The sequence below is a fragment of the Erythranthe guttata genome, chromosome 11 (genome assembly GCF_056151865.1).
Source record: "Erythranthe guttata isolate IM_541 chromosome 11, IM_541, whole genome shotgun sequence".
In the NCBI taxonomy this organism is placed as follows: Eukaryota; Viridiplantae; Streptophyta; class Magnoliopsida; order Lamiales; family Phrymaceae; genus Erythranthe; species Erythranthe guttata.
In genome coordinates this window covers 16151237-16165554 of record NC_142543.1, presented here as the reverse complement: position 1 = coordinate 16165554, position 14318 = coordinate 16151237, and the positions used below count along the sequence as shown (strand labels likewise).

Below are 14318 nucleotides of genomic sequence, written 5' to 3'. Positions count from 1 at the left end.
ATCTAAAATTATTTAGCGTTCACCAATTAAATATTTTACTAAATTTTATTTATGAACTAAAATTATAGGAATCACGTGCATTGCACGTGTCACTTACTAGTAGCAAAAAAATCTATTAGGTCAAGAAATTATAAATTTAATCCTAGTACAATGGACATCTAATCTAAATCATGAAAATTCCACGACCATACGTGCAATTAATCAAGTCGATGATAAGTCGCGAAATAGTATTTATAGAAAAAGACTAAGCAGCAAAGAATTGCACACTCCCACTGTGATGAGCACCCACTTTAAGTGGTCGAAAACCAAACATACACTTGTGGTGCATGTTACCGTCATAAGTACGACGGATGTGAAGAGGCTAATAAGGCCAATAAGCAATCTCTTGGGAAAAATATGCAGAAATTCTTGTTCCGAATAGCGTGAAATTAGAATTGCTAAGAATTTTATCAAAGCATAGGTGAATGCTGACAACGAGAGAAACAAGAACATAGCAATACAAAAAACATTCTTTGTCGGTGGAAAATAGGCAAGCCATTGTGGCTATCATTGCCACCCAGTATTGTGAAAGCAATGAGAACATGAAAGTTACAATTAAGGATGCTACACTACTTTGTAATTTTGAGATGTTTCTTTCATCCATTTTGCACCTTCCAAATTCTTGTGCTCCTTCGTAAAAACCAACTTGGGAGTTTTTCCTTCATTGTTCATTTGAATTTTGGAACTTCGACCAACGAGTTTCTCAACTAGTTGTGAAATATAAAATACATCATATTCGAGTTGTTGCTAGTCAACTAAAATTTTGTTTTGAATATGCATTAAATTAAAAAAAACAAAAAAAAACTAATAATAGCTAACTAGTACATAATAATGTGAAAAATTAGTTTCTTACCCGACACCATTGTATCTCCCTTTGTATTTTGAGAGTTGCACCAGAAACCTAATTGACTTTGTGAAATTGTGCCAAATTTGTTGTCATGTGCAAGAAATATACAAATTTATGATCATTCATGTGATACAAATATTTGAAGACCTTCTCACAGTGGTTTAGAACCGCCACGTGATTATGAATTACCAGCATGGTGGACAATATGTATTGCTTCCTTGAAATCCATCGACCCATATTCTTGCACAAGAGTTGCAACAGGACGTTGTGCTTTTAAATGATAGTAAGAACGCGACTCCTTGTTGCAAGCAATTACTCCATCACCCGATAACACAAGGGGCTTTTGCCAATTAATAACTCAATATATAATTGATTCATTCAAATTATATGTTTTGGGTGTGCCATATTTATTCTATTGTATGAGATTTGTTGGTTTTTTATTCAAAAATAAAAAATCTAAACCAAGAAAAAATAATTATATGATGACGTGTTGGTTATAGAAAATAAAATATTTTTTTTAAGAATAAGGAAAAACTAAGAAAACAATTATTTATTATATATGATAAGGAGATGATAGAGGGAATTGGTGCGTACAACCGTAAATGAAGCTTCTAGAAATGAAGCGCGATGCTGGATTTTTGGAAATAATGGACTCATTTCCCGCAATTGTTGATAAGCCGACTCTATAGTGGGGTCATACAACCTGGCTAAGTAAGGGTGCATTTCCACCAAAATTGACGTGGAGCTGAAAAATTGAGTGTATATGGACCACTTAGTATATCACTCTGTTTTTTTCCGTTGCTTTTGTTTGAGATGATTTTGTTAGGTATGATGATTAATTTATATAGGCCACTGATTAGAACACACGCCCTTATTTTTTAAACATAAGTAATTCATATGTTTAAGATTATCAAATTTCAGTAGAATAAAATAAAAATGGTCGGTCGATAATAAAAGATAATCGTATAATAAACATGCGAATTAAAGAATTATAAAATTATGTTTTGAATTGAACAATTCCTACTTATATAATATTTATTTTATGAATGCATTTTTACTAAAAAACATTTTATTTAATTCTTCGAAAAACGGAATAGTGTGTTAGATACACTCTTTGCCTATTTACGTCATATTCTATTAACATCTTATTTGGAATATTTTGATCTATATACACACATACGTTGATATATATTTACATGATCTTCTATATTTTTTTAAAATAAGATGTTAATGAGAAAATAAGAGTTCAAATCAAGTGCAAATGACGTGCAAATAATGTGCATATTACGTAATTACATGTGCACATTTGTCATTTTTTTATATATTTATTGTGCCAATGAAGCGATCATTTTCAAGAATAAATAGCGATTCAAAATAAAAATGAAGATGATATTATTTCATACCAGTTTATTAATGTATCTAGAGACATAATTGAAATATTTAGTAAACTTTTATGTATCTAGAGACATAATTGAAATATTTAGTATAATTACGTGACATGCGAACATATTGTGCACCTTCAAAGTATTCAATACGTTTAGAATATATTACTAGATGTCGTTTAGAATAACAATGGCAAGAATGAAAAGAAAAAAATTGTTTTTCTTTGGAAATTTAAAACGTCAAAAAAAGGGGGAAAAGAATATTAGCTAAAACGACAATCCATTGGGGAAAGAGGGAGTAACATTTTTGGGTATCAACGAACTTTGCATTGTTATGATGGCGAATTAGATTACGAAGTATAGAACAAAGCAAAACATTTTAATTTGGATTGATCAACATGATATCGAATTAGATTACGAGGTAAAAAAAAAAAAAACATGATTTTTCCTTATTAGTAGGTTGTGTAGGGAGAAAGAAAGAGGTTGTTTTTGTAAATGATAAACGTAAATAATAAAGAAAAACGTAACATTGTTATGTGGGTGAGGAATACCGTTAGTTACATTTTGGCCCACAAATATTTCTTTTAGTATATTCTTTTCTTCTTTATTGATTTAAAAACTTAACGAAGTGTATGGTGCTATTTTAGTATTTTTTATTTACCATAAAATGTTGTGCTGCTATATATAAATTTAGGGTGAAATTACTTAAAAAGTGTTAAAAAGGGAATATTTTTTAATAGAAAATGATAAATACAGAACAACTTTTAGAAAATGTAGGACATTTTTTTTATTTTAATTTGTACCCATATTTTAGAACGTATTTTAGTAGCACTATAGACATTTTAATATAAAATTAATTCTCATCCAATATATATCATTAACTATCTACAGAACTACATTTATTTTCTACAATTTCCAATCTCAAACAAATGTGCAGAAACTTTTTAAATTCGTTTATAATACAAAATATTTTGTTTGATGGAAAATATTCAATATAATCGACTTCTTTAAATGTATCGAGATGATCTTGATCCAAATTATTAACAAAATTAATATATGTTGTAAAATCTGACATAGAAAACAAAAAAAAATGGAAGTTTGACACAGAAAACATGAAACTTTTTTCGCGCCGAAATGAATTTTTACCTCACTTTCAGGCGTATCATCCTCCAAAATCAATAAATTCATGTTCTTGGTGGTTAATGGTGATTAATTGTGTCATGTGTGATAGTTTTCCATTTTTATGTCATGGATATTTATAAAAAAGAGTTTGAATAAGATGTGATATATTATGTTTGAATTTTTAAATAAAATGTCTACGTTTACTGAAACTCTTCATGTGATATTCTGCCAAAATAATGTCGTTAAAAACTCCTGACACAAAGGAATTTGACGAAATAAGATGGAATGTATATTAACTTTTAATTTTTTAAAATAAAATATCCTACATTTACTAAACAACATCCTGCATTTACACCACCCTTATTTAATTGATTAATATAATCTAATCGGAGCATAATTCTTCACTTTACTTGTTTATTATTCATTGACCATTTTTTTTTTCGGCTGGAATATGATTATCTTAAACATATGAATTACTTATATTTCAAAGAAAGGAATGTGTTCTATAATATGTGGTCTTTATATATTAATTCTCATAATTCATAAGTCATAACTTTTAAGTAACAAAATCATCCCAATTCATTAGTACTTATCATGGCTTCCAAGTTCCAACAACATAACTAAGTACAATACATCGTTGTATAATGCTGCAATAAACGGGGACTGGGAGAAAGCAAAGGAGATATTCGATGCAGATCCGCGAACCAAATTTGCGGCCCTAGACCAGAGGGGGATGACATGCCTTCACGTCTCCATAAAAGTTTCTAGGTCAATCGGCTTCGTCCAACAATTCGTTGAGACGATGGTGTCCGGGGACGAACTTGCGAACCTAAGAACTGGTTGCGGAAGTACCCCGTTACACATTGCTGCTGAAGTGGGCAACACAGTGGCGGCGGACATTATGTGCCGTAAAATGCCTCGATTGCCCTACATTCAAGATTACAACGAGGATTTTCCAGTGCATACGGCCGCCAAAAACGAACATGCGGCAATATTGCGGCTTTTGATCGGTATCACAACGGAGGAAGAACCATATCAAAATAAGGGCGGCCTAAGACTTATTTCGGACACGATACATGCTCAATTTTTCGGCATCGCGTTCAGTTTGGTTGAAAAGCACCCGTACTTGGCCACGTTGCATGACCCCACTATAGGGTCGGCTTTATCGACAATCGCGGGGAAGGAGTCCGTTATTTCCAGAAATCCGGCATCACGCTTCATTTCTTGTAGCTTTTTTGATGGTTGTACGTACCAATTCCCTCTCTCATCTCCTTATCATACATAATACATATTTTTTTAACCTTATTTTTACAAAAAAAAATAAAAAAAATTCTTTCATTTTATATAACTAGCACATAATCATATAAAACATGTTTTCTTAGTTTAGATTTTTGATTTTTGAATAAAAAAAACCAATAAAAATATCATTTAATAGAATAAATATGGCGCAGCCAAATCATACCGTTTGAATGAATCATCAATTATATATTGAGTTATTAATTGCCAGATGCCCCTTGTGTATTTAGGTGATGGGGTAATTGCTTACAACGAGGAGTCGCATTCTTACCTTCAAAATAAAGCTCGACTTCTTGTTGCACTCTTGTGCAAAAATATGGAATCGATGGAATTCAACGAAGCTATACATATTGCCCACCATGCTGTAATATGTGCAACCAAAATAGGGAATCACGAGATTGTGGAAATGATAATCGAGGCATTCCCCAATGCTATTTATTCATCGTACATGGAATCTTCCCCCAGATCCATATTTCACCTGGCGGTTCTAAACCGTTGTGAGGAGGTCTTCAAATTGTTGTATCACATGAATGGCCATAAGTTTGTATATTCGGACGTGGTGGATAATAGCGGGAACAACCTCTTGCACATGGCAGCAAAATTGGCACCATCTCACAAACTCAATCAAATTTCAGGTGCAGCTCTCAAAATGCAGAGGGAGATACAGTGGTACCTGGTAACCAACTAAAATTTTCACATTCTTCCATAGTACTAGTTAGCTAGTAATTAATTTGTTTTTAATTTAACGCATATTCATAACAAATATTTTTAAATTTCACAGCTAGTTGAAAAACTCGTTGCTCGAAGTTCCAAAATTCAAATTAACAACAAAGGAAAAACTCCCAAGATGGTTTTCACCGAGGAGCACAAGAATTTGGAAGAAGAAGGTGCGAAATGGATGAAGGAGACGTCTCAAAATTGTACGGTAGTAGCATCCTTGATTGCTACTTTCATGTTCTCGTGTGCTTTCATGGTACCGGGTGGCAACGATGGGAATACTGGCTTGCCTATTTTCTACAGGCAAAGAATGTTCTTTGTATATGCTCTCTTCTTGTTTCTCTCATTGTTAGCTTCTACATATGCTTTGATAAACTTCTTATCGATCCTCATATCTCTCTTTTTTAATATTAAAAAACCAGGGTGATCTGGTCCTATTTAAAGTTGAAATTATTTTCAATATTGATCCACATCTTGCACACACACAAAAATTAAATTTTCTTTTCTCTTTTTCATTAAAAAAAAGAAACAACATCTTCAATGCAACAAGGTTTAACTGAGGCTATAACCCTTTAGGAAGACATGTCAGTTGATCGGTGACAGGGTGTCCGCAGCTTCCGGAGGTTGGCCCCGGTCTCCGGCATCTCACCCACCACCTCCATTGAGACTCTGAAAATTCTCGATGTGAATAAGCATTTCATCAGCTTCCGTGCTTCCGTGTCCTCGACAACCATCGATTGAATAACTATCAATCGATGACTTCAGTCAACCAACTCATCGGCGAAGACGAAAATCTTTACACCGTCATCCTGGAATCCTACGTAGTAGAGATTCATGACGGTAATACGGAGGAGGATACGAAGACTTTTACCAATCTCGCGGTCAAAATCAATCTTCAAAATTTTGGTCGGGTGCCTATGAAGATTTAATATAGTTATGAAAATTTAAATAAATAATATTATTTTTTTATTTATAAATATAGTTTTTCTTTGATGTCGATGTGATTGTATGATGTCTTTAATCAAAAATTAAAAAAAAATGAAAACAAAACTCACATTTTTTATATTTTACTTATTTAATCATAATATAAGTGACTTTATATACTCTAAATTCTTTTTTTTCTTCTTCTTTCTATGACAATTAATAATATATATTTTATTTTAATTTTTGAAGTAATATTTTTCAAAAGAAAATAGATTGCAGACCATTCCAATTAAATACCATTTGCTTATACAAAGGATCTTAAAAATGTAAATGGAAATTTTCCATCTATTTGTCTTTCTTATCATCAATGGCATGGTACATAAGAAATTTGCACGTGACGCACATGACATGCACGTGATTAAAATTGTGATTAAATCGTCAAGTTATAATTAAAAGATGATATATGTAAATAAGTTAAAGAAATGAAAAAAAATATTCAAGAATCGTCATAACAAGAGTGGAATTCATATAAATTGAAACTCATGTGTAAAATATGGTTTAGTTAGGGCATGTCTAATGGAGTAAGAAAACTCCATTTGGCTTAAAAATATAGAAATTGTGGAAGAAAATTCAACACCAACAAAAAATTTAGTGGGGCCCCAAATTTTCAGATTTTTACAAAATCTCCAAGTGTGTTCCTAAATATGGGATTTTGTTTGGAGACTTATATGTATATCATAGGACTTTGTTTAGAGACTCAAAATTATAGAGCCTCCAATGTGGGATTTTATTTTAGTTGTTTAGAATTTCTAGATTTTTTATTTTTTTAGTCCACTGATTCAAACAATTTTAGTTTTTCATCCATTTATTGATCAGTAATAAGCACATGTTTTTTTTTCATATTTAATATATATCAATTTATGATCTAAAATTATTTAGCGTTCACCAATTAAATATTTTAATAAATTTTATTTATGGGCTAAAATTATATGAATCACGTGCATTGCACGTGTCACTTACTAGTAGCAAAAAAATCTATTAGGTCAAGAAATTATAAATTTAATCCTAGTACAATGGAAATCTAATCTAAATCATGAAAATTCCACGACCATACGTGCAATTAATCAAGTCGATGATAAGTCGCGAAATAGTATTTATAGAAAAAGACTAAGCAGCAAAGAATTGCACACTCCCACTGTGATGAGCACCCACTTTAAGTGGTCGAAAACCAAACATACACTTGTGGTGCATGTTACCGTCATAAGTACGACGGATGTGAAGAGGCTAATAAGGCCAATAAGCAATCTCTTGGGAAAAATATGCAGAAATTCTTGTTCCGAATAGCGTGAAATTAGAATTGCTAAGAATTTTATCAAAGCATAGGTGAATGCTGACAACGAGAGAAACAAGAACATAGCAATACAAAAAACATTCTTTGTCGGTGGAAAATAGGCAAGCCATTGTGGCTATCATTGCCACCCAGTATTGTGAAAGCAATGAGAACATGAAAGTTACAATTAAGGATGCTACACTACTGTGTAATTTTGAGATGTTTCTTTCATCCATTTTGCACCTTCCAAATTCTTGTGCTCCTTCGTAAAAACCAACTTGGGAGTTTTTCCTTCAATGTTCATTTGAATTTTGGAACTTCGACCAACGAGTTTCTCAACTAGTTGTGAAATATAAAATACATCATATTCGAGTTGTTGCTAGTCAACTAAAATTTTGTTATGAATATGCATTAAATTAAAAAAAACAAAAAAAAACTAATAATAGCTAACTAGTACATAATAATGTGAAAAATTAGTTTCTTACCCGACACCATTGTATCTCCCTTTGTATTTTGAGAGTTGCACCAGAAACCTAATTGAGTTTGTGAAATTGTGTCAAATTTGTTGTCATGTGCAAGAAATATACAAATTTATGATCATTCATGTGATACAAATATTTGAAGACCTTCTCACAGTGGTTTAGAACCGCCACGTGATTATGAATTACCAGCATGGTGGACAATATGTATTGCTTCCTTGAAATCCATCGACCCATATTCTTGCACAAGAGTTGCAACATGACATTGTGCTTTTAATTGATAGTAAGAACGCGACTCCTTGTTGCAAGCAATTACTCCATCACCCGATAACACAAGGGGCTTTTGGCAATTAATAACTCAATATATAATTGATTCATTCATATTATATGTTTTGGGTGTGCCATATTTATTCTATTGTATGAGATTTGTTGGTTTTTTATTCAAAAATAAAAAATCTAAACCAAGAACAAATAATTATATGATGACGTGTTGGTTATAGAAAATAAAATAATTTTTTTAAGAATAAGAAAAAACTAAGAAAAAAATTATTTATTATATATGATAAGGAGATGATAGAGGGAATTGGTGCGTACAACCGTAAATGAAGCTTCTAGAAATGAAGCGCGATGCTGGATTTTTGGAAATAATGGACTCATTTCCCGCAATTGTTGATAAGCCGACTCTATAGTGGGGTCATGCAACCTGGCTAAGTAAGGGTGCATTTCCACCAAAATTGACGTGGAGCTGAAAAATTGAGTGTATATGGACCACTTAGTATATCACTCTGTTTTTTTCCGTTGCTTTTGTTTGAGATGATTTTGTTAGGTATGATGATTAATTTATATAGGCCACCGATTAGAACACACGCCTTTATTTTTTAAACATAAGTAATTCATATGTTTAAGATTATCAAATTTCAGTAGAATAAAATAAAAATGGTCGGTCGATAATAAAAGATGATCCAGCCCGGGATTACTTGATCAATCCAATAGAGACCAAAGGCCCAAACAAGATCAAAAGGCACCGCTCAAGCCCATTAAACAGAAGGCCCATCAAACCGGTACCGGTTGGGCGAGAGGGACCCGGCCGCGGAGAGCGAGTAGCCCACGTGCGAGAGGGTTCTCGCTAGGCTGCACACCTCTCGCCCAATCACTCGCCAGGCTGCCAATCTCTCGCCAGGCTGCCAGTCGCTCGCCAAGTTGCACATCTCTCGCCGGACGGCTCGCCCGACCGGAGGTGATCATTGCTACACATGGGGGTATTTAATGCACGTCCAATCTACTGACAACGGGCAGGGGAATGTCTCTTCGACCCCTACTTTTTGCCTCTGTCGCCGCCAATGAAGTGACAGATTAAACTGCATTGAAGGTAATTTGAGGTCCGGATGCTTAATTACCGCGATGGGACAGGTAAATTAAATTGAAGAGTATTTGACGTCCGTCCCCTTTTTTAGTATAAATAGGGGCAGTAAATACAGGAAAACCACCACGAAATCATATACATAAATTACATACAGAAGCATAAAATCTTCTTCAGGAAGTTACTGACTTGGCCGTCGGAGTGCTAACTCCGGCCTAAGTCCGGTTCTTTTCTTTCTTGTAGGTTTATCGTGGGCTCCGGTCCAAGTTCAGGCCTACTCAACTTTCTAAACAAGCCCACCACGAATCCAGCCGGATCAAATGGCGCCGTCTGTGGGAATTCGTTGAGCAAAACTGTGGCAACGTTTTCCTGTAAAAAACACCCTTACCTGTTTTTCGTTAACTAGTACACATTTATCAATGGCCTCGTTTCCCAGCATAGTGAGGGATCTAACCAGTCAGATGGAGGCCGAGGCAACTCCAGCTCCGCAGGAGAACCAACCGGCCGTCGGAGAGGCCTCTACCGCGGCAGAGGAGACGCCGCAGGCAGCCAACAATACGGGAGGTAGCCCCCTGGTCGCCATGACTATGGAAAACCTGCAGGCACTTTTGGCGAGCGCTGTCCAGGAGGGCTCTGTGCGCACGTTAAGGGAGCCCGAGGCCGCGTCGCCCAAAAGAAAGATGGGGGAGAATGGGGGGCGAGGGAGCGAGGGACCCGTCCGCGCAAGCTCCTCGCTTAGTGCATTCTGGATGACGATCTGCCTCACTCATTTCGACATGTCACTTACGAATACTTGGGAACCACCGACCCTTGTGAACATCTCTGTCGCTTCAATAATACTTCGGATTTGCACCGATTTACTGAGGGAGTGAAATGTCGGGTCTTCGCGACTACGTTAGCGGAAGCCGCACAAGCTTGGTTCAGCCAGCTGCCTGCGGGCACGATTGGCAGTTTCGACCAGCTAAGTGCATGTTTTATGGATCATTTCGCGAGCTCAAAGAAGCAAAAGAGGAGCACCTTGACTCTGTTCGCGGTCAGACAGAGGGAAGGAGAATACCTGCGAAGTTTTATCAAGCGTTTCATCTCGGCGACCTTAGAGGTACCAATTACCTCAGAGGAAGTTTTGATTAGCGCTCTAGCCCAAGGGCTGCGGGCTGGCGATTTCTTCACTTCGCTCTCGAAAAAGCCTCCAGCATCTTTTAATGCTTTGTTGAAAAAAGCCGAGCGATATATGAACGCAGAGGAGGCAGTGCATAATAAATTTGGCGAGAACAAGGGCGGTCTCGATGCGAAAAGGGAAAAGAAAGAGGAGAGAATGCAGAAATCGACTCAACTGGCGAGAAGGGAGGTGCAGAACGAGAGAAAAATTGGACCTCGTTTTGACAGCTATGCGCCGCTGGTCGCACAGCCGGGAGAGATATTGTTGGCCATAGAAAATAACCCAAAGTTAAAATGGCCTCGCACGTATGCAGAAGCCCCGAGGAAAAGCCCCACGCTGGGGAGTTTCTGCCGTTTTCATAATGATTATGGCCACACCACCAACGAGTGCCAGCACCTTCGTGACGAAATCGAGAGGCTCATACGCGCGAAGAATCTGCCAGAATTTGTGAAAGAAGGGAACCAGCGCCCGCAACAGTTCCCAGCTCGGCGTGCGAACGAGCCCCGCAAGCCGGAGCCGGGAAGGGAAAAGCTAAATGAAAGGAAGGACCAGGTGGCGCCTGCCAACTTCATCAGCATGATTTTGGGAGGACCTTCAGGGGGAGACTCCAACAGGGCCCGGCGAGCGCACCTGAGACAGCTGCGAGAGACTGAGGAGTTATTTGGAGAGACAGAGGAAGCAGATCGGGCAAGCCGCGCGCACCTCCGGCGCTTGTGCGAGATGGAAGCTCAGCTCGAGGAGGTACAGAGAATATCTTACGTGCCGCCCATTATTTTCGGTCCCCAGGACAAAGAAGGAATCAGACAGCCACATTCCGACGCCCTTGTGATTACTGCCATGGTAGCAAATTTTGATATCGCGAGGATATTAGTGGACACCGGCGGCTCCGCGGATGTTATCTACTATGACTGTTTCAGAAAGATGAATATAGATTTCGAGTTAAAATACGTAGAGACAAGCTTGGTTGGGTTCTCTGGAGAGTCAGTGCGGTCGGTCGGAGAGGTATGCCTGCCCATTTCTCTAGGAATGGAGCCGGTGCGAGCAACCCGATCCGTGAAGTTTTTGGTACTGGATGCGCCTTCTACCTACAACATCATATTGGGGCGACCGTCCATGAACTCATTTCAGGCAGTGGTCTCAACCTATCATATGAAGCTGAAATTTCCCGTCTTAGATCAAATCGGGGAGGTCCGGGGGGATCAGGAGACCTCGAGGAGATGTTATTACGACGCCTTGAGAAGAATAGGGAACATAGATGCTATTCGCACTGTCTCCCCAGGTAACCAGGGGAAGGAGGACCGGATGCCGGAAGTGGACCCCGCAAAAGAAGAAGCCCACGTGAAGCCGATGGAGGAATTAATGGTAGTCCAACTATGCGAGAAGGATGCCTCTCGCACCACCCGCATAGGTGGCGGTTTAGATACAGACATGTCTCGACAGCTGGTTGAGTTTCTAAGGCAGAATCAAGATGTGTTCGCATTCACTCCAGCAGATCTCGGGAGTATCGACGAGCAGCTCGTGGTGCACAGACTAAATGTCAAGCAGAATGCGAAGCCAGTCAAACAGAAGCGTCGGCATTTTGGAGCAGAGAAAGACAAAATTATACAGGAAGAAGTGCGGAAGTTGTTAGCAGCCGGACAGATCCGGGAGATCCGTTTTCCTACTTGGCTGTCCAATGCAGTTTTAGTCAAGAAGGGCGAGGGCAAGTGGCGAATGTGCATTGACTTCAGGGATCTCAACAAAGCATGTCCCAAGGACTACTACCCTCTACCACGAATCGACCAGCTCGTAGACTCAACCGCCGGTTGCGAGATGCTAAGTATGATGGACGCCTCGCAAGGATACCATCAGATTCCATTGTGCCTTAGCGACCAGCCTAAGGTGAGCTTCATCACCTCCATTGGAACTTATTGCTACACGGTAATGCCTTTTGGGCTGAAAAATGCGGGAGCCACGTACCAGAGACTAGTAGACAAAATGTTCAAGGACCAACTCGGAAGGAACATGGAGATATACGTGGATGATATGTTGGTGAAAAGTCAGAAGGCGAGCAATCATTTAGAAGACTTAAAAGAAACCTTCTGCACGCTCCGGCGCTACGCCATGAAGCTTAACCCCAATAAGTGTGCTTTTGGGGTGAAAACGGGAAAATTCCTGGGTTACATGGTAACGGAAAGGGGAGTAGAAGTAAACCCGGAGAAGGTGCAGGCGGTTTTGGATATGGAGGCACCACGAAATATCAAGGAGGTTCAAATGCTGGCGGGAAGAATAACAGCTCTAAGTAGATTCATATCTAAGGCGGGAGAGGCTAGTCACCCTTTCTTTAAAATACTAAGAAAGGGGACTCAATTCGAGTGGACGGAAGAATCAGGAAAAGCTTTCGAACAGCTCAAGAGCCTTCTCGCTCGTCTACCGCTGTTGGCGAAGCCCGTGCCAGGAGAAAAGCTGTATGTATATCTTGCGGTAGGCGAGTTCGCAGTCAGCTCGGTCTTAGCCCGAGAAGAGGAAGGAGTGCAAAGCCCGGTATATTATGCGAGTAAACTCTTGCGAGGGGCTGAGATGAGGTACTCCGAGATAGAAAAGATGGGCCTGGCGCTAGTGACGACAGCACGAAAGCTAAGACCCTATTTTCTTTCGCACGCAATAGTGGTTCGGACTAACCACCCTATGAAGACAGTGATGGGAAGGATGGAAGTTTCGGGAAGAATGGTCAAGTGGGCAGTAGAGATGGGGCAGTTCGATATCAGCTACGAACCGCGGATCGCCATAAAAGGGCAAGCCCTAGCAGATTTTCTGCAGGAAACGACGAGACCAGAAGAGCAAGGAGTATGGAAGGTGTTCGTCGATGGATCGGCGAATGCATCAGGAAGTGGGGTAGGAGTGTTGCTGGTGGAAGCAGGCGAGGAGTTGGAATACGCGATAAGGTTACCTTTCAAAGCCTCAAATAATGAAGCAGAGTATGAAGCAGTTATACATGGGATGAAACTGGTATCTTCGGCCGGAGGCACGAGGTTGAACATATTTTCGGATTCACAGCTAGTAGTACAGCAAGTCAAAGGCGAATTCGAGATAAAAACGAGCGAATGATGGCTTATTACAAGATAGTACGGTCGATGATGAGCGAGTTCGATTTCTGCGAGCTAGCTCAAATACCCCGAGAGGAGAACCAGCATGCTGATTTTCTGGCAAAGGTAGGAAGCATGGCGGTAGGATACGAGTCAAGGAAAATACAGTTGCTAATGGGAGAGCCATGTAGCGGGGGCGAGGAGCGGGTTGCAACAGTGACAAGTGGGGAGGATTGGCGCACTGAAATCAGGGCGTGTCTGCAAGGAAAGACGCTCGCAAGTGGCCGCGCCCAAAAGGTCCTGGAGCAGCGAGCAAGCAATTTCTGCCTAATCGGGGATATACTTCACAAAAGAGGTTACACTAGGCCGCACCTGAGGTGCCTATCTCTGGAAGAGGGCAGTTACGTGCTACGCGAGGTTCACCAAGGATGCTGCGGGGACCATGCAGGAGGTAGAGCATTAGTCTCGCGGGTACTAAGGGCAGGATATTTTTGGCCCACCTTGAGGAAAGATGCGGGGCAGTTTGTCAAGAGATGTGATAAGTGCCAGAGGCATGGTCCACTGATTCACACGCCGGGAGAGGATATGACGATAATAA

General features: G+C 39.0%; 2 protein-coding genes across 2 annotated transcripts; both read left to right on the top strand.

Moving 5' to 3' along the window:
* Positions 1-4192: 4192 nt before the first annotated feature.
* On the top strand, positions 4193-6144 carry LOC105959118 (uncharacterized). Its single transcript, XM_012983154.1, has 4 exons — positions 4193-4579; positions 4898-5362; positions 5468-5722; positions 6007-6144. Exons 1-4 carry the CDS (start codon positions 4193-4195, stop codon positions 6142-6144), a joined length of 1245 nt encoding a protein of 414 aa, XP_012838608.1.
* Positions 6145-10472: 4328 nt separating this feature from the next.
* LOC148767092 (uncharacterized) lies at positions 10473-13742 on the top strand. The gene has a single exon (XM_088825954.1). It carries the CDS (start codon positions 10473-10475, stop codon positions 13740-13742), a length of 3270 nt encoding a protein of 1089 aa, XP_088682080.1.
* The last annotated feature ends 576 nt before the right edge of the window (positions 13743-14318 follow it).